The 20,916-nt window shown below is 39.6% G+C and overlaps 1 protein-coding gene across 1 annotated transcript in view; it reads left to right on the forward strand.

The window, feature by feature from the left end:
• ASAH2 (N-acylsphingosine amidohydrolase 2) overlaps positions 1-8,890 on the forward strand; it is a 108,649-nt gene extending 99,759 nt beyond the window's left edge. Inside the window, exons 21-22 of the mRNA XM_065893907.1 lie at positions 906-1,242; positions 8,763-8,890. Coding sequence (XP_065749979.1) covers positions 906-1,242; positions 8,763-8,890 — 465 coding nt within the window. The remainder of the gene's footprint in view (positions 1-905; positions 1,243-8,762) is intronic.
• The last annotated feature ends 12,026 nt before the right edge of the window (positions 8,891-20,916 follow it).

Genomic DNA, 20,916 nt, shown 5'->3' on the forward strand with positions numbered 1-20,916 from the left:
CAAAACAAAAATATGTAAAATATGATGTTGACAATAGTAAATGTGGTGGAGGGAGAAGTAAAAATGCAGGGTAGTTAGAATGCATACGAATTAGATTATCAACTTAAAACAGTTATATATAGGTTGTTATATATGAACCTCAGGGTAACCACAAACCAAAAACCCATAATAGATACACACATGAAAAAGAGAGAGGAATTCAAGCATAATGCTAAAGATAGTCATCAAATCATAAGGGAAGGGCTTCCCTGGTGGCGCAGTGGTTGAGAGTCCGCCTGCCAATACAGGGGACACGGGTTCGTGCCCCGGTCCAGGAAGATCCCACATGCCGCAGAGTGGCTGGGCCCATGAGCCATGGCCACTGAGCCTGCACGTCCGGAGCCTGTGCTCTGCAATGGGAGAGGCCACAACAGTGAGAGGCCCATGTACCGCAAAACAACAACAACAACAAAAAATCATAAGGGAAGTGGGCAAAAGAAGAAGAAAGAAACAAGAACTATAAAAAGAACCAGAAAACAAGCAACCAAATGGCAATAAGTACAAAACTCCAGAGATTCAAGGTCAAACCTGCCAGAGGTCTACTTGCCCAAGGAATCCAGGTGCTTGGGGTAAGGGAAAATTGACCCTTGCCATTTAGCTCCTCTACAAAACTTCTCTTGGTTCTGGGGGAATCATTGAAACACCAAAACCTGCACTTGGTGGGGAAGGAGCTCACTCTGATGGGGGTTACCATGCACCACCTTGCTGGGGAGATAATATCAGTTGCAAGGGAAGGACTAAGGAATGCCTCAGGGTGTGCGGGTCGTCAGCTTGGCTACTAGCCTAGCTTCCTGCAGACCATCTCTTTGTCCGCGCAGGAGGAGAGCTGTCACAGATGACGTGATTTAACAGAGTGGTTGCGTTAGTTCGGATCCTATGAGAAGCAGGTGCCGGGCATTTCATCTTTACAAGGACCCAGTGACAAGCCCAGAGCTGGTTCTTCACTGCAGATGACACGGCCTGGCTCCAGACCCCCGCAGACCTGCACCGCAGATGCCTCATTAGGGCTTGCCACACGCTGCACACTACGTCTCTTACCACCACCGACCCCAACGCTGCAGGGTCTTTTGGTTCATATGGCCCAAGGGACAGGGCTGCTCACTCTCCAGCCTGGACCTGCTGCAGAGCCCTTTCTTACTCCAGGTCCCACTCCAGCAGGCAGCCTCCTGACACCTTGTATGTCGACTAGAGCAGTATTTCTAAGTGAGTGTCGTCCTGTTTCCAGAACCCAAAGAGGCCTACCAGACATTACATGTTTTTTTCTTTCTTTGCCCAGAAGGCCGGTTGTTCAGCACCACTGGCTCAGGTGAATAGCAGTAACCATTGGGTGGGTCTGTGGACCTGGTAGAGGCCCTATAAGCCAGACTTCAGTAGGTCTCCATTGATTACCTGACACCTGATAGGCCCCACTTTAACAGGAGCCTTTGGCTTCTGCTTGTACCTACTAGGTAATTCTTGCTATTCCTTCTGGAGGTATAATTTCTTTTCTCTCTTATCAAACCCAGCATGGTCCAAGCTGAGTTATGCTGGATTGAACCCTGTCTATCATCCTGGCCGTCCTGGAGAGGAAGTGGGAGCATCACCTTAGGGAGGTATCTGTTGCCTTATGAAGGAGAAGCTTCTGCAGTGTCTCCCCACACAGGAGAAATGCTAGTTCTTATTGTGAAGGCACCCTCTGGAAGCTCTTGGGGGAAGGAAGGTCTGCAGAGTAAAATCCTTAAGGGAATCCACCCGAAAATCTCCATCCCATATCCTAGGGTCCCATGTTTTCCCAACCAGAGCCCAGGCTTTAGCTTAGCTGACATATTTTGGCGGTGTATTTAAATGTGAGTAACTATAAATCCAAGGATAGCGCTACAAGAGTCAGCAAAGTTCCATATTGTGCATAGTAGACACAATATTAATGAAATAAAGAGATATAGAGTGAACAGCCTACAGGAGTTCCAAGAGTAATATGTAGACGTGAAGAAAAGATGAGAACAGGTTCTGGAGCCACCAATGCTGTTTTGTTTATGAGTGAAATGTCTCTGGAATTCTGCAGCTCTATTAACTTCTAAACGTGCTCCTCAGCTGTGTTTGCTTTTTCTTTTTTACATCTTTATTGGAGTATAATTGCTTTACAATGGTGTGTTAGTTTCTGCTTTATAACAAAGTGAATCAGTTATACATATACATATGTTCCCATATCTCTTCCCTCTTGCGTCTCCCTCCCTCCCACCCTCCCTATCCCACCCTCCCTATCCCACCCCTCCTGGCGGTCACAAAGCACCGGGCTGATCTCCCTGTGCTATGCGGCTGCTTCCCATTAGCTATCTACACTGCAAGAGATAAGCTACCAAAGAGGCCCTCTTGCTTCTCTCTCAGCCGGTAGCTGCCAAACCTGTTTCACATTTTTCCTTTGTGGAGCATTAAAACAACTTGGTAATGACTAACTCTCTTGCCTTTGTAGGAATTTTTCCCCAATATCTTTCAAATATCTGAGTTATTGTACCGTTAAGAGCATTTCCTTCCAACAGGGCATTTCCCAGGTCAGCACCAGTGAAATCTTCAGCAACTGGGCTGCCACCTGTGCCAGGGACTATCTATACCCTGCGCAGGATGGAGTCATTCCTGCCTTTTGAGTAGTGAATGAGCCAGTCCTGAAACCTCATAATACTACCTGTTTTCTTGGACCACTTGTGGTATCACCTGTGTCATCCAAGAAGCAGATACCCAGATGAGATTAGACATGCAAGAGATTTTATTGGGGAAAATACCTGTTTAGGATTTAGGGGAAGGGAACAGAAGCAGGTTAGAGAACCTTCAGACTGTGGTGCAGATCTGGCATTTGTGAAAAGAGGGAGGCAAGGAAGGAATGATTGCATTGGAAAATCCTCAGACCACGGTGCAGCCCTGAGAAGGTCTGGGTTAGGCTAACAGGGAATCTCTGAGGAAAGGTTGCTTGACAGAGGGGTCCTGTGCTGGGCAATGGCGGCCCAGTTCTAATGCCTCTGCTTTGCCCATCGTCTGGGAGCACCCCGGGGGAAGTGTGGCCTTGTCACACCTCACGTGCTTGCTGTTCTCTTAAAGGAGGTCTGAGTGGCAGCCCTCCATGGCCATGACAATGGTTAATAACCTCAGCTCCGGAGCCAGGGGGCCAGGGTTTGAAACTTGACCGTGCCACTCATTTGCTATATGGTTATTCATTTCTCTAAGGTAGTTCATTTCTCTAAGCCCTAGTTATCACATCTTAAATCATGAGGTTTACAGTAACTATCTCACAGGCAAACTGTGAGGCTTCAAGTGGTTAATACATGTGAAATGCATAGAACACAGACTGGCACACAGAATAATGCATGGTAGGTAAACAAACAAAACAGATTGGTGGCTCTAGAACCTGTGCTCATCTTTTCTTTGAGTCTACGCATTGCTCTTGCAAATATCATAGGGTGTCCACTCTAGTCCTCTTTAGTTATTTTACAAGTATTTACTGAGAGTCTCCTAGGCGTGGCATATAACTTTGCGGACTCTTGTAGTGCTATTTTGGGATTCATGCAGCTCAGGAGTGAGTTCTCTGAAATCCTCATAAACTTGAACTGTGTGGCTACCACACAGGGTCACTTTCTAGTTCTTTCCTAGATTCTTTCCTTCTGTGGTCTTCATGAGGTAGAGAAAAGTCTCATTTGTGCACATCAACATCTCAAGTAGTTATTTCTAGGAGTTTGAAATTTAAAGCTATTCCTGTCTCCTGATACTACGCAAAGCCAAATTAATTGACATGTTTTTTGTTTTTTTTTTTTCGGTACGCGGGCCTCTCACTGTTGTGGCCTGTCCCGTTGCGGAGCACAGGCTCCGGACGCGCAGGCTCACGGGCCCAGCCGCTCCGCGGCATGTGGGATCTTCCCGGACCGGGGCACGAACCCGTGTCCCCTGCATCGGCAGGCGGACTCTCAACCACTGCACCACCAGGGAAGCCCCAATTCACATGTATTTTATTTCATTCCTCAAATGTTTATTGAGAGCCTAGTTAGTCGTCAGGCAAATAAGGATAAAATATTAGTAAGATGATGATTGAAACACTCAGAAGCTCTAGTCTCCCGGGGAAGATAGATAAGGGACCTACTCAGAATTTAATGTGAAAAGCACAATTAAAGGAACAGCCATGAACAAAGACAAAAGGATATAGTGAGAAGTTTCCCAGGCGACTTCAAGGAAAAGATGGCAGCAGGGACAAATCTAAAATCACATTTAGAGAATGTCAGGAGATTCTGCCCGACTGCAGTTCAAGCATCTCAGAAGACTTCATAGCAACAGCACATTCCTCCTAATGTATTTCTTCCAAAGCCCCTTTGCAAATAGTTATCTTGGGAACAGTGCTGGGGATGCTGTAGCTTACAAAGAGTATGCAAAGTGGCTCTGATAAGAGTTTAGGGTCGTATGTATACATGTGTGTAATGTGATTTAGTAATACGTGCTTCCCATGTTTGTTGGTGATATCTATAGTGCTTCCTTGAGTACTGTTTGAGCTCTAAATTATTAACCAGTCAACCTGCTATCACTTTTGCAGAGATGGAGTAAAGAATCCCTGGTTAGAATTAACAGGAAATGAATAAGAGCAGTCTTATATCCAAAGCCAGAATGGAGTAGCACTTGTGAAATTTATACTCCAATTGATTAATAATAAAATCCCTGGAAAGCACTGAGTTTTGTGCTAGAAATAGGCTTTTGACTTTTCTTAACTGGCCCAACACAGCGCAGTTCTCCAATTAAACACGTTAAAGGGGCCTGGGTGGGGCATTTCTTCCCATCAGAGGAAATTCTAGACAGAGTTGTTTTCTTTTCTTTTTTTTTTTCCTTCCATTTTTGGCCAAGCCGTGTGGCTTGTGGGATCCTAGTTCCCTGACCAAGGATTGAAGCCGTGCCCTCGGCAGTGGAAGTGCGGAGTCCTAACCCCTGGACTGCCAGGGAAGTCCCCAGGTAGACATTTCTTAGCAGAGAGGAACACATAAGGACAGGACCCTGAGCAAAACTACCGGATTCACATGGGGTTATTTTTATTCTTCTAGATGGCCAGGTTTTTCTTGATTTAAGTTAGAGGCGTGAAAAGCATATTGAAGCATATTAAAAATTGCTTGAAGCAATTTTAAAATTGAAGCATATTAAAAATGTTAAGAGTTTACTTGAGCAGAAATCAATTGGAATTGGGCAGCACCAGACTGGAAGTGGGCTCTCTGCCCACACAGGAACCAGGAGAAAGACTCATATAGAAAACGTGCCAAAGCAAATTACCTGATGGGCTACAGCTTAAGCTTAATGGGCTGTTTGTGATTAGTTTTCTGTAGCTTTCTACTTCAAATCTAGGCATCTACGGGCTTAGATTTTGGTTTGCTTACATGGGCCTCCACAGCATTAGAGCCGCCTCAGGGCAATGGCCTCCTTGTTTAACTTTTTTTTTTTAATTTTGAAAAAATGACAGCCTTTATTTTTTTTGTTGTTTTTGTTTTATTTTTTATTTATTTATTTTTAACATCTTTATTGGAGTATAATTGCTTTACAATGGTGTGTTAGTTTCTGCTTTATAACAAAGTGAATCAGTTATACATATGTCCCCATATCTCTTCCCTCTTACGTCTCCCTCCCTCCCACCCTCCCTATCCCACCCCTCTAGGTGGTCACAAAGCACCGAGCCGATCTCCCCGTGCTCTGCGGCTGTTTCCCATTAGCTATCTATTTTACATTTGGTAGTGTATATATGTCCATGCCACTCTCTCACCTCGTCCCAGCTTACCCTTCCCCCTCCCTGTGTCCTCAAGTCCATTCTCTAGTAGGTCTGCGTCTTTATTCCTGTCCTGCCCCTAGGTTCTTCAGAACCATTTATTTTTTTTTTTAGATTCCATATATATGTGTTAGCATACAGTATTTGTTTTTCTCTTTCTGACTTGCTTCACTCTGTATAACAGACTGTACGTCCATCCACCTCACTACAAATAACTCAATTTCATTTCTTTTTATGGCGAGTAATATTCCATTGTATATATGTGCCACATCTTCTTTATGCATTCATCTGTCAGTGGACGCTTAGGTTGCTTCCATGTTCTGGCTATTGTAAATAGTGCTGCAATGAACATTGTGGTACATGACTCTTTTTGAATTATGGTTTTCTCTGGGTATATGCCCAGTAGTGGGATTGCTGGGTCATATGGTTGTTCTATTTTTAGTTTTTTAAGGAAACTCTATACTTGAACTGTTTTCTTAACTTCAACTAAGATCAGCTTAATTATCTGCAAAATGGAAATAGCGAGTATCTCATAGAGTGGTTGTAATATATAAATGAAATAATTGAAAACAATTTAGCAAATAATCTCAGTAAAGGAGATGCTCCAGAAATGCTAGTTCCCCTACATTTGATAACAAATGTGGCAAAATCTTGGCTAACTGAAATCTAGCTTTCCAGAAGTCTCCTTTAACCACGTCCTTTCATCTGCATTTCATAGAAGAAAAGTTGGTATATGTTATAAATATTAGTTTATAAACTTCAAGCCCAACTTTATACATTCTAAGCTTGTGTAATCATCAAGAGAAAGAGGAGACAGAAAGAAAGAGAGAGAATTTTTGTTTACCATGGAATCTTTAGCACTTAGAACCATCTGGCACATGGTAGGTACTCAATAAATGTTTGTTGAATGAATGAGGACCCAGAAATCCTCAAAGAGCATTATTTGTTAGGAGTTCAATGATGCCGTAAGTCAGCAAAGCAGGCAAACTCATTTTACAGAGGTCTTCAATGAAAACTGTTGCAAGTAAAACACTTATTGGAGATTTCTCTGAGTTTCTCTGCAATGCTTAGTTCAATTCAGCAACTTACAAGTATTCAAAAATTCATCAGTATTTCTTGTTTGATTACTACGTGCAAAACAGAGCAAGATATATAGTCCCTTTACTCAAGGAACTCTGATAGGGCATGGGAAGAACAATTGAAATGTCAGGCATAATTGAGAGAATGAACGAGTATGAACTAAAATTGCAGTTGCCATGCAGTAGAAGAAGGAATTCATTCTCAGCGAGAGGCACAGGGAGTTCTCTGAAGGGGAGATTTTATTGTATTTGAGTCAAACCCTAAAGTGGGAGTTAATTTGTGACAAGTGGGCATGACTAAAGTGGTAAAGAAGACTAGAAGGGATGTGAATATGGGGGAGAAATTCCAGGCAGAAGACAAGGCGTGGCTGGTAAAGAAGCAGAGAAAACTTTTCCTGGGGATTTTGAAAAGTACGTCCCAGAGAAGATGCAGTGTGTGAGAAAAGTAAATAGAGAGGATAGGTGATACCTCTTACCAAGATTACTGTAGACTTTATATTTGAATGCCCTTCAAAGTCACTTGGGAAATATAAAGAATGAAATTCCTTATAAGCTCCTTCTTGAAGGTGACTCTGCTCAGACTGAACTGCAAGAGACTAGATTTTATCAGGGCAAAACCGGCAAAGGGTATTAAAAATAGTTCTTATCTGGGAATGGTGCCCCCATATTTGTAGCCTAAACCAAAGACTAATGGTAGAAGAATTTCTGGCCAGAGAGGAGATGTCATCTAACTACTCCTATAGACTGCTCTCAAGGGTTTAGAATGTGGCAAAACAAAGCCAGTCTTCAAGATAAGCTATTTAACTGCAGAGAAAATGTTCACTCTCATTATTTTGGAGGTTAAATCTTTCTAAATTAGATTACATATTTTCTTACTTGATTAAACATAAGACTCTAAGAATAATTTAATTGCTTTAATGACTCAGAGTCATCATTATGGACATCAGTTATTATGCCAGTTTGTATAGAGTGAGACCTTAAAATATGTCAAGATTTTTTGCCCCTGTATTCATGGTACTACCTACACATTCAGGTTTTAAAAAATTATTATTAGTGTTCTTTTCTCTCCTTTCTGCTGCCAACTCTTGGTATGAAGCAGTTTGTAAGTTCATTTCTAATCTTCCAGTGGTCAGAGTGGGGGCTTTTCTCTGAAGTAAAGCAAAGGGTCTTTGTATTTCAGAGGCCCTGGTGGAGGTAAAAGATGTTTCTGTTATGGGCAATTTATAATGGAAAAATTAATTGGTGGATCTTCTGCAAGACTGGGGTTTCAGCCTCAGCCCTTTCCCTAGTTGCTAGTTAACTTTCTGGCATCACTTAACCTTCCCCAGGCTAACTTCCACATTAAAAATAGAAATTTGGAAGCATGTTCTCTACAGTCCCAGAATGATGGATGCAGCGTGGATTCAGGAGTCAGACTGTATTTACAATTTCTTACTTGCAAGCTTGGCAAGTTGCTTGGACAAGTTAGTTCATCTCTATGCCTCCTTCTGTTTTTCATTTTGGTGGATAATAATACTGGTGTCACTGTGGAGTGTGGGTAGGATAAATGGGGAAAGTTCCTCTCACAGTGCCTACAACCCAGGGGAGAATACTTGTTAGTTCCAGTTCCCTTTCTTCAACTGAAATCTTTTTCAGCAAGATTAAGTGCCTAAGAGGTCAGAATTCCCCAGGCTATTAAAGTCTCTAAGTGTCATTAGCCAAATAAGCCACTGGATGTCACACTTGATCTAAGCTACCACATGTACCTTGTCCAGTGTACTTTGGCTTGGGCAGTCTTGTGCTTTCAGAGCTGGAGTGGACCTTAGTGATCTTTGAATCAGAGTTGGAGCCAGAGTTTGAAAACTGCAGGCCACAGCCAAATTTGTTTTGCACATGTTTTATTTTTTCAGTTTTAATGGAACTTGAATGCACTCAGGTAGACGGTACCCTGTCCTATCCTGTAGAGCCCTACTTGGGACCTTCACTCGTTGGGGTTACTCACCTGGTTCCTCAAGGCAATGGAGTGGGGAGCACCTGATCTCATTTTATAGAAGAGGAGACTGACCACCCAGACACCTTACATGGTTTGACCAATGACATAGTTTAAGTTGGTGGTAAATCTGGGACTAGAACTCAGGCCACTTGACTCCCCCATTGGTGCCTGGCATTGAGCCAGGTACCCTAGAGTTACATCAAGATTATGTACCTTTAGGAAATTTCTACTATGCAGAAGCAAATGAGAGGGATCATTATCTGACTCTAGCTCTCTCCTCTGTTCAATCACAAGCTTCAGAATATTTTGACTTTCACAGTAGCGCTAGATTGGGTGTTTTATCTCATGAGTGTTTTTTCTCATGAACTTGGTTGGGGGGTGGGACTGTGTTTGGACATTGGAACATGTTTCCCAAAGCACTTAGCAGAGACACATTAGGCTCACAATAAAGTCCACAACCTCTAACAGGAAATCAGTAAGACAAGCCAAGGGTCATGATTTATCCCAGCTCTTATCAGAAAAAACAAGCCTAGAGAGCTCACCCTGAGTACTAATAAGTTATAATGTAACTGTACACAACCACACAGGAGTTTAAATTTTCATAACTACCAGGAGGAGGATATAGGCTAATATCGCTCACACTCTACCCACCACCTTTGGAAAAACCAGGTCAGAGAGGGTAATTATGTCTCCAATTTAGATTTTCCAGGTTGTGTTCTCATTAGAACAGCAGAAAGTTATTTCTGGGTCTGTGTCAGCAGAATTGCAGGCCTGTAGGAGCTACCAAGATAAGAGTAAATCAGGTTTCCATTGAAAACATTTGACTGCCTAGGGCACTTGTTCTGAGATCCTGCAGGGTTTGGGGAGGGTGTGGTCCTTTCCCAGGGGACTGGAAGTGTGGCGTGTGAAGCGTGCTTATCTCTTTAGTTGATAAGGATTTTGAAGCTTCTTAAGGAAGCTCACTGTCTCTTGAGAGTCTATTTTGAAGAAGCCTGATGTCAATGATCAAAAATCGCAGTACAGCCTGTTATAAGTGGACCAAATGTTAAAGAGCATCAAATCCAACCAACTTCACATCACACAATCAGGAATGGGGGGCTCAGAAGTGATAGAGCACCTATTGATGGGTACACAGCCATTTAGCTGAGCCAATACTTTTGTCCTTTCTTTTTTCTTCTTGTACCCAGATCCTCAGAATCCTCATCCCTTGATTTCTCTAATTACCCTGCTGCTTCTACTGTTTCATACCCATTTTTTAATACTGAGGTTTTGTCGACATATAGTAAACTACGCATAGTAAAATTATACGATTTGATACACATTGACATATATATACTCACAAAGCCATCATTGCAGTCTAGAGGATAAATGTATCCATCACGCTCCCAAGTGTCCAACTGCTGCTTGGTAATCCATCCCTCCCACTCCACCCCACCCCACCCCACCACGCCCCACTCTGTCCCCCAGGCAACCAATGATCTGCTCTCTCTCCCTGTAGAAGAGTTTGCATATTCTGGAATTTTATATAAATGAATCTCTTTTGTCTGAGTTCTTTCACTCAGCATACTTGGAGTTTCAATCACGTTGTAGCATGTATCAATTGTTCATTCTATTTATCACTGAGCAACATTCCTTGTACCACAATTTGTTTATCCATTCATTCATCCGTTGACGGACGTTTGGGCTTTTTCCAGTTGTTGACTGTTACAAATAAAGCTTCTATGAACATTCATGAACAAGTCTTTGTGTACATATATACTTTTGTTTCTCTTGGATCAAGACTTAGGAAAAGAATGGCTAGATCATATAATAGGTATGTGTTTAACTTTTTAAAATGCAGCTTTACTGAGTTACATTTGGTATATGATACACGGTACATATTTAAATTACACAATTTGATAAGTTTTGACACATTTATATGCCTGTGAAAACATCACCATATTCAAAATATTAAACACATTCATCACTCAGAAATGTTTCCTCAGAATCATTTGCTATCACCCTGCCCTTCTCAGCCTCAAGCCCAGGCAACCACTGTTTTTTCTCATAAAGCTGGTAGAAACAGTCGTGTATAAGTTTCTGTATACAAATATGCTTTCATTTATCTTGGACTAGATCATATAGTACCTATACATTTAACTTTCTAAGGCACTACCAAACTGTTTTCCAGAGTATCATTTTACCTTCCCAACAGCTAAAAAAAAGAGTTCTAGTTCTTCCACATCCTTGTCAACACTTGGTATGGTCTGTCTCTTGAAGTTTTGGCTACTCTAATACATGTATAGAGACATTTTCTAGGGTGTTAATTTTCATTTCCCTTAGGACTAATGATGTTGAACATCTTTTTATGTACTTATTTGCTGCTTCACCAAAGTGTCCATTCATATCTTTTGCCCATTTTTGATTGGGTTGTTTTGTTTCCTTAGTGTTAAGTTTTGAGAGTTCTTTACATAGTCTGGATACATGTCTTTATAAAATACTTGCTTTGCAAAGATTTTCTCCTAGTCTGTGGCTTGTTTCATTCTCTATTGAATGCCAGAAGTTTTACGTTTTGATGAAGTTCAATTTATCAGTTTGTTCTCATATAAAACTATGCTTTTGGTATTATATCTAAATAACCTTTGCCTATCTTAGGGTCACAAGATTTTTCTCTTATTTTTTTCTTCTAGAAGTTTTATTGTTTTAGGCTTTACATTTTATTCCATGATCAATATTGAGTTAGTTGTTAGGTAGAGTGTGAGGTATGGATCAAAATTTATTGTTTTACATATAAATATCCAGTTGTTCCATCACCATTTGTTGAAAAGATTGTCCTTTTTCACTGACTTTGAACTGCTGTCAAAAATCAGTTATATGTATGTGTGTATACACACACACACACACACACACACACACACACACATATGTATATATGACTCTATTTTGGGACTCTGTTTTGCTCCATTGATCTATTTCTCTATTCTGACACCACTTCCACAGTGTCTGGGATACATTAGCTTTATAATAAATCTAGAACTCAGGTAGTATAAAACCTCAAACTTTGTTCTTTTCAAAGTTGTGTCACCATATTCTATATGCATTTCTATATAAATTTTTGAATCATCTTGTCAGCGTCTAAATAAGTCTGCTAGTCTGCTGAGTTTGAGATTTTGATTGGGATTGCATTGAAACTATAGATCAGTTTGGGGAGAATTGACATTTTTAACAGTATTGAATCCTCTGACCCATGAACATGGTATATCTATCTGTTTATTTAGACTTTCTTTAATTTATCTTTAATTACTTTCTCTACTCTCAGAAGTGTTTTGTAGTTTTCATTGTATAGGCATCACATCTTTTGTCAAATTTAAATCTATGCATTTCACATTTTTTTGATGGTGTTGCAAATTGTATTGCTTTTTTTGGGGGGGGGAAGAGAAGTGCATTTTATTTATTTATTTTTTTAAAACATCTTTATTGGGGTATAATTGCTTTACAATGGTGCGTTAGTTTCTGCTTTATAACAAAGTGAATCAGTTATACATATACCTATGTTCCCATATGTCTTCCCTCTTGCGTCTCCCTCCCTCCCACTCTCCCTATCCCACCCCTCCAGGCTGTCACAAAGCACCGAGCTAATATCCCTGTGCCTTGCGGCTGCTTCCCCCTAGCTATCTACCTTACTACGTTTGTTAGTGTGTATATGTCCATGTATTGCTTTTTAAATTTCAACTTTGGATTGTTTGTTGCTAGTGCATAGGAATATAATTGATTTTTGTATATTGATCTTATATCCTGCAAGCTTGCTAAACTCAATTATTAGTTCTAGTAGCTTTTTTGTAGAGTCCTTCACATTTTCTATATAGGCTATCATGTGGTCTCTGAATAAAGACAGTGTTACTTCTTTCTTTTCAATCTAGATTTTCAAATTTTCTTTTTCTTATTGTACTGGCAAGAACCTCCAGCACAGTGCTGAATAGAAGTGGTAGAATTGGACACCCAGGTCTTGTATGTTATCTCAGGGAGAAAGCCTAGAGTTTTTCACCATTACTATAATTTTAGATACAGATTTTTTTTGTAGATGCTCTTCATCAATTTAAGGAAGTTCCCTTTAATTCTTAGTGGGCTGGGAATTGTTATGATTATAAGGTTTTCTTTTAAACTTTCTTTGCCTTATTTATTGGGGTAAAGCTGGCCTCATAGAATAAGCATGGAAATATCCCTTCCTTTTCAATTTTCTGGAATAATTTGTATAAATTATTGTAAATTAAAATATTGTAAATAGAACTATTATTATTTCTTCCTTTATGTCTGGTAGAATTCTACAGTGAAGCCATCTGGACATGCAGTTTTCTTTGTGTGCAAGTTTTCATCTACAAGTTCAATTTTTTAAAGCTATTGGACTATTCCAGTTATCTGTTTCTTCTTGATTAAGCTTTGGTAGCTTTTTTGATTCTTACCATGTCAGGCATTATGATGAGTACTCATATGTACATGATCTCAATTCTCATAGCAACCCTATAAGGGAGATGTTACAATTTCTCCCTAATGAATGAGGAAACAGAATCAGGTAGGTTAAGTTATTTTCTCATTCCCAACCATAAGTAGTGGCAGGGCAGACTTCGTTCTGACTGGCTACAAATCTTGTGCTTTTAGCCACTCTGCAAGGCAGCATGGGGTTAAAAAGAACAATTGGAATGATGCTGAGGTTGACCTCGAATGATGGAGTAGCAGGTCTCAGTCCACAGACACAAGCACTAAAGAAAAAAAAAATCACTTTATTTTTCTATAACTCAACTTGAATTTTGACTGACTCCCATTTTGTGGGGTGGGTTAAAACAAAAACTTGCCAAGGCTCATCCTCCCATTCCTGAGATTGTGTTACAATCTTTGGTGTCCTTCGTAGTAGTAGGAATGGAGGATCTGGTCCTCATTACTGGAGCACAGAGATAACTTCTGAGAAGGCCAATGTGTCTGTTGCTTTAGCCCCTCTGATTTCCTTTGAGAAGTCCCTGCTTTGTTTGGGGCATTGGTGTGTATTCAAGCCTGCCTGAACTTGTTCTGCAGCCATTCTTTTCTAAGATCTTATTACCTTCTGGTGGGTGCTGCTTGGATGCAGAATCCAAATTCCCTATATTCTTGGCTTTTCAGGTCTCACTATTCTCTCTCTCCCCACCCCCATTCTGTTTTGGAGATGAGGGCACACGTCATTCCTCTTCCTTCTCTATGATACTCTCTCTATACTGTGAATCACTATCTCCTACTCTTTCACTTCCTGTAAATTCTTTGAATTGATAAATCTTTCGGAAAACCACAGTCAGAAAGCCTTGCATGGAATCTCTGGTTGATGTTTGGCCAGATATCTTTACCGAAGCAATGATAGACAGATGGATCTTCTGAGAAAGGGGGATAAAGTGAGAGTAGAATTAAGTTAATGTCTTCCTTTTCTTTCTCTTTCCCTTCCTCTCTTTCTCTACCCCTCCCTTCCCTTCTTCCTTTCTTCTTTCCTCCATCCTTCACTCTCTCCCTTCATCCATCCCTCCCTTCCTTTCTTCTTTCTACTCAGCCAACATTTTTGAGCACTTCCAATCAGGTATCTCCAGCCTCCTTAGCTTTAATCCTCCCTAGTATTGGGCATATGCTCCTGCATACGGACTACAGCAAAGTTATTCATAAATTTAAAAATTGAGTTTATTTCTCTGATTTTGCATAACAGCTTCAACGACTCTCAAATAAGCACATTTGCATTCACTATAACTTTATAACTTTTCACTGTTTCATTAATTATCCACTGTTTCACAACACATTATCCTAGAACTTAGCAACTTAACACATTGTACCTCCTGTGGCACAGGAATCAAGATGCAGTTTAGATGGGTTCTCTGCTTCGGAATCTCTCCTAATCTGCCGTTAACTCTGTTAGCCTGGACTGCAGTTCTATTGAGGAGGAATCTGCTTCTGAGCCCAGTCATGTGGCTCTTGGCCTGACTCAGTTACTCACAGGCTGTTCCTTACCATATGGCCCTCTCCATAGCACAGCTCACAACATGGCAGCTGGCTTCATGAGAGTGAGCAAACAAGATGAGCTAGCAAGATCCCAGCAAGTTGGAAATCCTAACCTTTTACAACCTTATCTCAGAAGTGATATCCCATATTCCGTCCATTAGAAGTGAGCCACTCGGTCCACACCGAACTCAAGGAGAAGGGATTATTGAATGGTGGGAATACCAGGAGGTTTCAGTGGAACCATCCCTACCACAACTATACTTTCAATGGGTGACAACGCTTTAAGAAATTCTGAGGTAAATTGACAGTTTCTTTTATTTGGTGAAGGGAAGGGAGGCAAGTGTCCTAGGCATCTAGCCTGTGCCACGCCCCGTGCTGAATGATCTCAAGTGCCTTACTTATTTAACTCTCACATATTTCCTGTGATGTAGGTATTTGTGGCAGACTCTGCTAGCTTTCCCTCAATATTCATTCTTCCATTCTGTTACAGTAAAATAATTTTTGATGGTTGCCCAGATGAAGACTACACTTCCCATTCTTCTTTTGCAGCTAGGCCTAAGTTCTGGCCAATGGGCTGGAAGCCATAGTGTTGTGTGGTAGCTTCCAGTAAATTCCCTTTAGGGAAAGCTAGTAGGTGTCTTTTCCTCTTCTTCTTTGTCCCGCCTCTATCCTCCTACGTAGAATGTAGGTGCCATCGTTTTACATCATGAGATTGAGACCATGCAGGTAAAGCAGCAGAAGAGACTCTCTGTTCATGATATTGTGAAACACAATACCAGCATTGTACTGCATTTTGGGACTTTGGGTGAGGAGAAATAAATTGCTATATTATTTAAGCCACTGCCATTTTGGACTGTCACTGGCAGCCAAACCTAATCCTAGCTAATTCAGAATTTGGTACCTAGAAGTGGGATGCTACCTGTAACAGAAGGTATTCTGTTAATACCATCAAAATATGTGGTATTGGCTTAGTGCAGGGTTGGCAAACTTTTTGTAAAGGGCCAGATGGCAAAGTCTTTAGTCTTTATATGCCATCTATGGGCATTGTCACAAATTCTTCCTTTTTTTCAAAACAACTTTATAAAATGTAAAAAACATCTTAGCTCAGTCCTATAAAAATACTACAACCATCCTTAGCTCAAGGGCCAACAAAACACAGGCAGCTAGATTTGGTCCTCCAGGGATGGTTTACTGACCTCTGCTCCCGTCCATTAAGGGATCAGCAAATACCCCCAGGGCAAATGTTGACTTCACAGCCCACTTACCTTTCTGGAGTCATGTTTTCTCATTATTTTTTTGTTTCTTAGTATTCCTCTTGTTTTCTTTATTGATTGGAAAATAATGCACTCAATCGTTAAAAGTTACATTTATTCTCAGAAGATGCACCGGAGGGAAATTTTATAAAAGATGTGAATGTAAAGGAGTCACCAAAGGGACACTGCAATTATGGATCATTAATATTTAGGTATTTACTCAAAAAGAGCAAAACTTTAGTTTTCAGGAAAGAAAAAATGAATCAGCAACACATATTGATACTTTTAAAAACTTTATAATGGTGCTTGAAAATTCAGTTAAAATCATTTTACCATCCTGGAATTACATTAGTCATCACAATATTGCATTCTTTCTCATTTCATGTGATTTATGATTCTACAGTGCCCATTATCTTCCAAACCAATGATTATCTTCCCAATGAATGAATGTTGTAATTTTACTCGGTATATATAGATAGATCACAGAGTTTTATAAAACATTGTACTCAAAGTACAAAAATAAGTGCTTTATGCATACTCTTTAATACTGTTTTTGTTTCTTGGTACCTCAGCTAACTAACTTCACATAAATAATGTCAATAATAACAAAAAGGAAAAGAAGAGATTGTTTAACATCTAGAAACTAGAGATACATTTTGCTGACAGCATGCTTTTCATTAAGAGAAGAGATAATAATATCTGGCTATATTGCAGTCAGAAAAGTAGAAAAAAGAACTCATGAAGAAATAGGGATAAAAATGCCAATAATTACATCACATATTTGAACCAGTGATAATGACAGATTGATTTAATAGACTTTTCTGCAGCCTGTGAGCCCAAAAATCCCTTATAAATTATTGTAGAAAATGCCAAGTTTCAAAATAAATTTACATTTGAAAATAGGTATACTTCATTGTAAATCATTTACTGCAAAAAATATAGGTATAGATAAGGCTTTCTACGCAGTTTTTAATTTTATAAACACAGGTATATTTAAAAAATAAAAGTTGTTAATAACCAAACTGTTTTCAAGTAAATAAAAAGCACGCGTCCCTGCTCATTAACATCATAAATCAGTATGTGAATTTGTCAACTCCATGTTTTAAAGCTCCTTCTGGGTCTCTAACTAAACTTTTTTCTTCTTTTTACATTTTTGCATAGTCTTTTATATTTCTTCTGGGGAAAATATTTGAAAACTCATTTTACTTAAGTAGCAATAATGATAGATCAAGAGTTAAATTCGTCTTTAAAAAGGCTTACTACACGAACCTAGTGTTTGGCAGTGATAGTGGAAACAAGGTTTAGAACAGAGTCGATTTATTTTGGGGATTCTGACTAAGTGACAAAACTTACCAGATGACACACTTAAATACGTGCAATTATATTCAGTTTTAAAAACTGCAGAATGGATCACTAGACTGTGTACCCCACTGAGGGAAGAAATTTTAAAAAATAGATTTGTGTTCACAGTTTCTGGCATAAGAGTAGGTGCATAGTAAACAAAGACTGATCATACATTCTATGAAGAATAGTTTTGTGGGTTAATAGCAATAAAGACTGTAAAATTTGTTTAATTCTCAATATTAGTAAAGAGAATAAAGGAAGAGTGAAAAGGAATTCCTGTTAAAAAGGAAACTATCTGTTAACATTATTTTCCATTAAACATAATAAATTCTTTATATGGGATTATATGATGATTTGGGGTGAAGGATAGTTGATGAGCAAACATAATGGTGAAGGTAAATAGAAGGGAGTCAGTGTTTGAGCAAATCTGGAAAACACAGAAGGAGGGAAAAAGACATCATGCCTCTTAATATGAAGATTTACATAGGAAGTCCTTTCTGGTTTGAGGTGTAGGTAGCTTGGTTCCAGGAAGAAAGAACCCAGCAAATGCTCTAAGACCCTACTAATGCCCTCTTGACCTTGACAGGCTAAGCACATGCCCCCAAGAGCTATCTTTCATCTTTTCTTCTGCACCATGTGGCCAAGTGCCTGCTAGCTCTGTCAACAAAAGGCAGAACTCAGGACCCAGAGCCCAGGGGCAGTGGGAAGAAAACTAGGACCAGCAAGGGGCAGTAGAGGGTCAGCTAGATGGGGAGTGGATTGAAGAGTGGAGGAGAAGATGTTGCCTTCCTCTGTGTTCGCCATGATCCTACCCCAGTCAGAAAGAAGTGGCAGGGCCTTTTAGTTTAAGCTGTATCTGCTCTAGAGAGGATAAAGCCAATTCTACAACAATAAAAAAAACAAAAAGAGCCATAAAAATGGGGTCACTGTATAATCTGTTGTCTAAACTGAGACAAATTTGAGAGTAAGGGGGACAGTTGTTCATTTTAATTGTTGATTGTTAATATTTATAGTGGGACAACAGACATAAGCCTGCACTGTCCTGGCAAACCAGGATGTATTGTCACTCCAGAGAGATGGTGTTAAACCATGAGTGGGATGGATGCTCTTCTGTCTTCAAGAAATTCCTGCTGGCAGCTAACTTTCTTTAAAGACCTGTTTCTAGGTATCTCTCCTCTCCCTAGACAAAGTACCATATGTGAAGAGAGAATGGGGTATATTATTTTTCTTGATTTCCCTCTCAAAATAAGAGAAAAGTCCACAAGGGAGAGGTGATGCAGAAGAGTTCTATATTTTATTCCAGGCACTTTTGAATGAATGGAGGCTCTGGTTTCCTAATTACTTTTTACTTCTAGATTGGTTATGAACTTCTCTTCACTATTAGCTAAACTATAAGGAGTTCTTTTATCTTTCCTGCAAAACTGAGGGTAACTGGGGATGCATAAAGTCTGCCGTTTCCCATGAATGAGTCTGTGTGTTCAAGGTATACATTGCTGTCCCTATTAAATTTGTTCATTCTATACTCTGTATCAACATTGTAAGAAAAAGCTGGCTTTTAAAATGTTGGACATTTTGGGGGCAATAGAATATTCTGTACCCATTTTTTATTGAGTAAAAAAAATATTTTTAATGTTTTACTCCATAAGTAAAGAGATAGGTATGGAGGTCAGAAAAAAAATCTTATTTTCCTAATAGTTTCACTAATTATAGCAGGACTTGCTTTGCTTTGTTCTAATGTTGGCAAACACAAACATACAGTTTGTGGATACTTTACACTTTCTATGAATATGTTCTCATTAAACTGAGAGCATTTTCAAGATGTCACTAAAATGAAGTGAAATTTCAACATCAGATTTGACAATCAATTTAACAAAACCCAGTAGATAACCGTTGCCTGTCAGGTAGGAATGTCTGTTGCCTAGTTTCTCTTTCAATAAGTATTTTAAAATTCCTAAATTATGCTATTACTATTTTCTCTTAAAAGTGTTTATCATAAAGTTCACTTATGGTGTCATATTTGAAACTTAGTTTTGTCTTTAGCAGATGTCTCTACAATATATAAAAATATATCTACAAAACATAAAAACCTAATTCTTAACCTAATTCTCTAGGTTAAGTTGTAACTATGCTTTCACCCCCTGGAAACTTCTGTATGAGTGCAAGGGGGGAATACATGATCATGGCCTTGTGTGGATACTGGGCACATTGTTCCCTTTTAGTTGTAAGTTACTTTCAGGAAATCTGGGACAGGGCTGGAGTTGCACAGCAGTAATAAACTTTATCAAACTTTGTAGCTTTGAATACAAGACAGTTTACTGAAAATCCTAACTTTGACCCTTATTCTGCCAAGGCACCCTGGAAAGTTTCCCTATCCCCATGAATTCAAATCGTGACCCAGCTGCCCAAGAAAGAACGATAAAATAGTCATTTAAAAATATAGCGAAAATTAACATAAATTAAAAATTATATTGAAGCAATATTTCTGAAAAGCTAATCTGTGTGATTGGAAGAATGCTTTTTAAAAAAACTTTTATGTAAGACTAAAACTTCCTGCATAGCTACTAGCAATACATAGCTATAATTTAATTTCCATCCATCATTAGAAAGTTAAACACCTGTGGTTTGGAAATACGTTCTCATTTGTTAGATATTTTTTGAAATACGTTCTCATTTGTTAGATATTTTTTGAAGTCGGTGTTTTCTTAACACGAGGTAGCTTTCTAGCAGCATTTTGGGTGCTGTCACCCGAATATCGTGTGGTTTGGCATGATACCAGGTTTGGGCGGGGATGGATGGGTGTGGATAGTCATCTAGGAAAATTATGTTTTGTGGCAGTTAAAGGCAGTTCTAGCTAAATTAATGGGGTGGGAGAGGAGTATAGCAATTTAAGAAGAGGAAGCATTTTTATAGATAAGAAATTGATAACTAATCACTGCTGTTTCATTTCCTCCTAAGTAACATAGGGCTGATTTTAATTCTCATTAAGCTATTAATTACCCAAATTTAGAAACCCAATCCTAATTTACTAGATGTTTCTAAATTATTGGTTTGGGTATTTTGTTGTTGTCACTTAGTGGGTTGACTCATTTTAATTTTGTTTCTATGAAGATTTTCTTCTATTAAGCATTAAAGTAAGAAATAGAAAAAGAGATATTGATACACAAGGTATGATAAGTATTAAATAAGTGCTAATTGGGCTTCCCTGGTGGCGCAGTTGTTGGGGGTCCGCCTGCCGATGCAGGGGACGCGGGTTCGTGCCCCGGTCCGGGAGGATCCCGCGTGCCACGGAGCGGCTGGGCCCGTGGGCCATGGCCACTGGGCTTGCGCGTCCGGAGCCTGTGCTCCGCAACGGGAGAGGCCACAATGGTGAGAGGCCCGCATATCACAAAAAAAAAAAAAAAAAAGTGCTAATTTCTGAAGTTCAAAACTATAAACATAATGCAAAATAAACCTTTGGTTCTACACTTGATTTTTTAAAAATCCCAATTT

Source organism: Phocoena phocoena, chromosome 16 (assembly GCF_963924675.1).
Source record: "Phocoena phocoena chromosome 16, mPhoPho1.1, whole genome shotgun sequence".
In the NCBI taxonomy this organism is placed as follows: domain Eukaryota; kingdom Metazoa; phylum Chordata; class Mammalia; order Artiodactyla; family Phocoenidae; genus Phocoena; species Phocoena phocoena.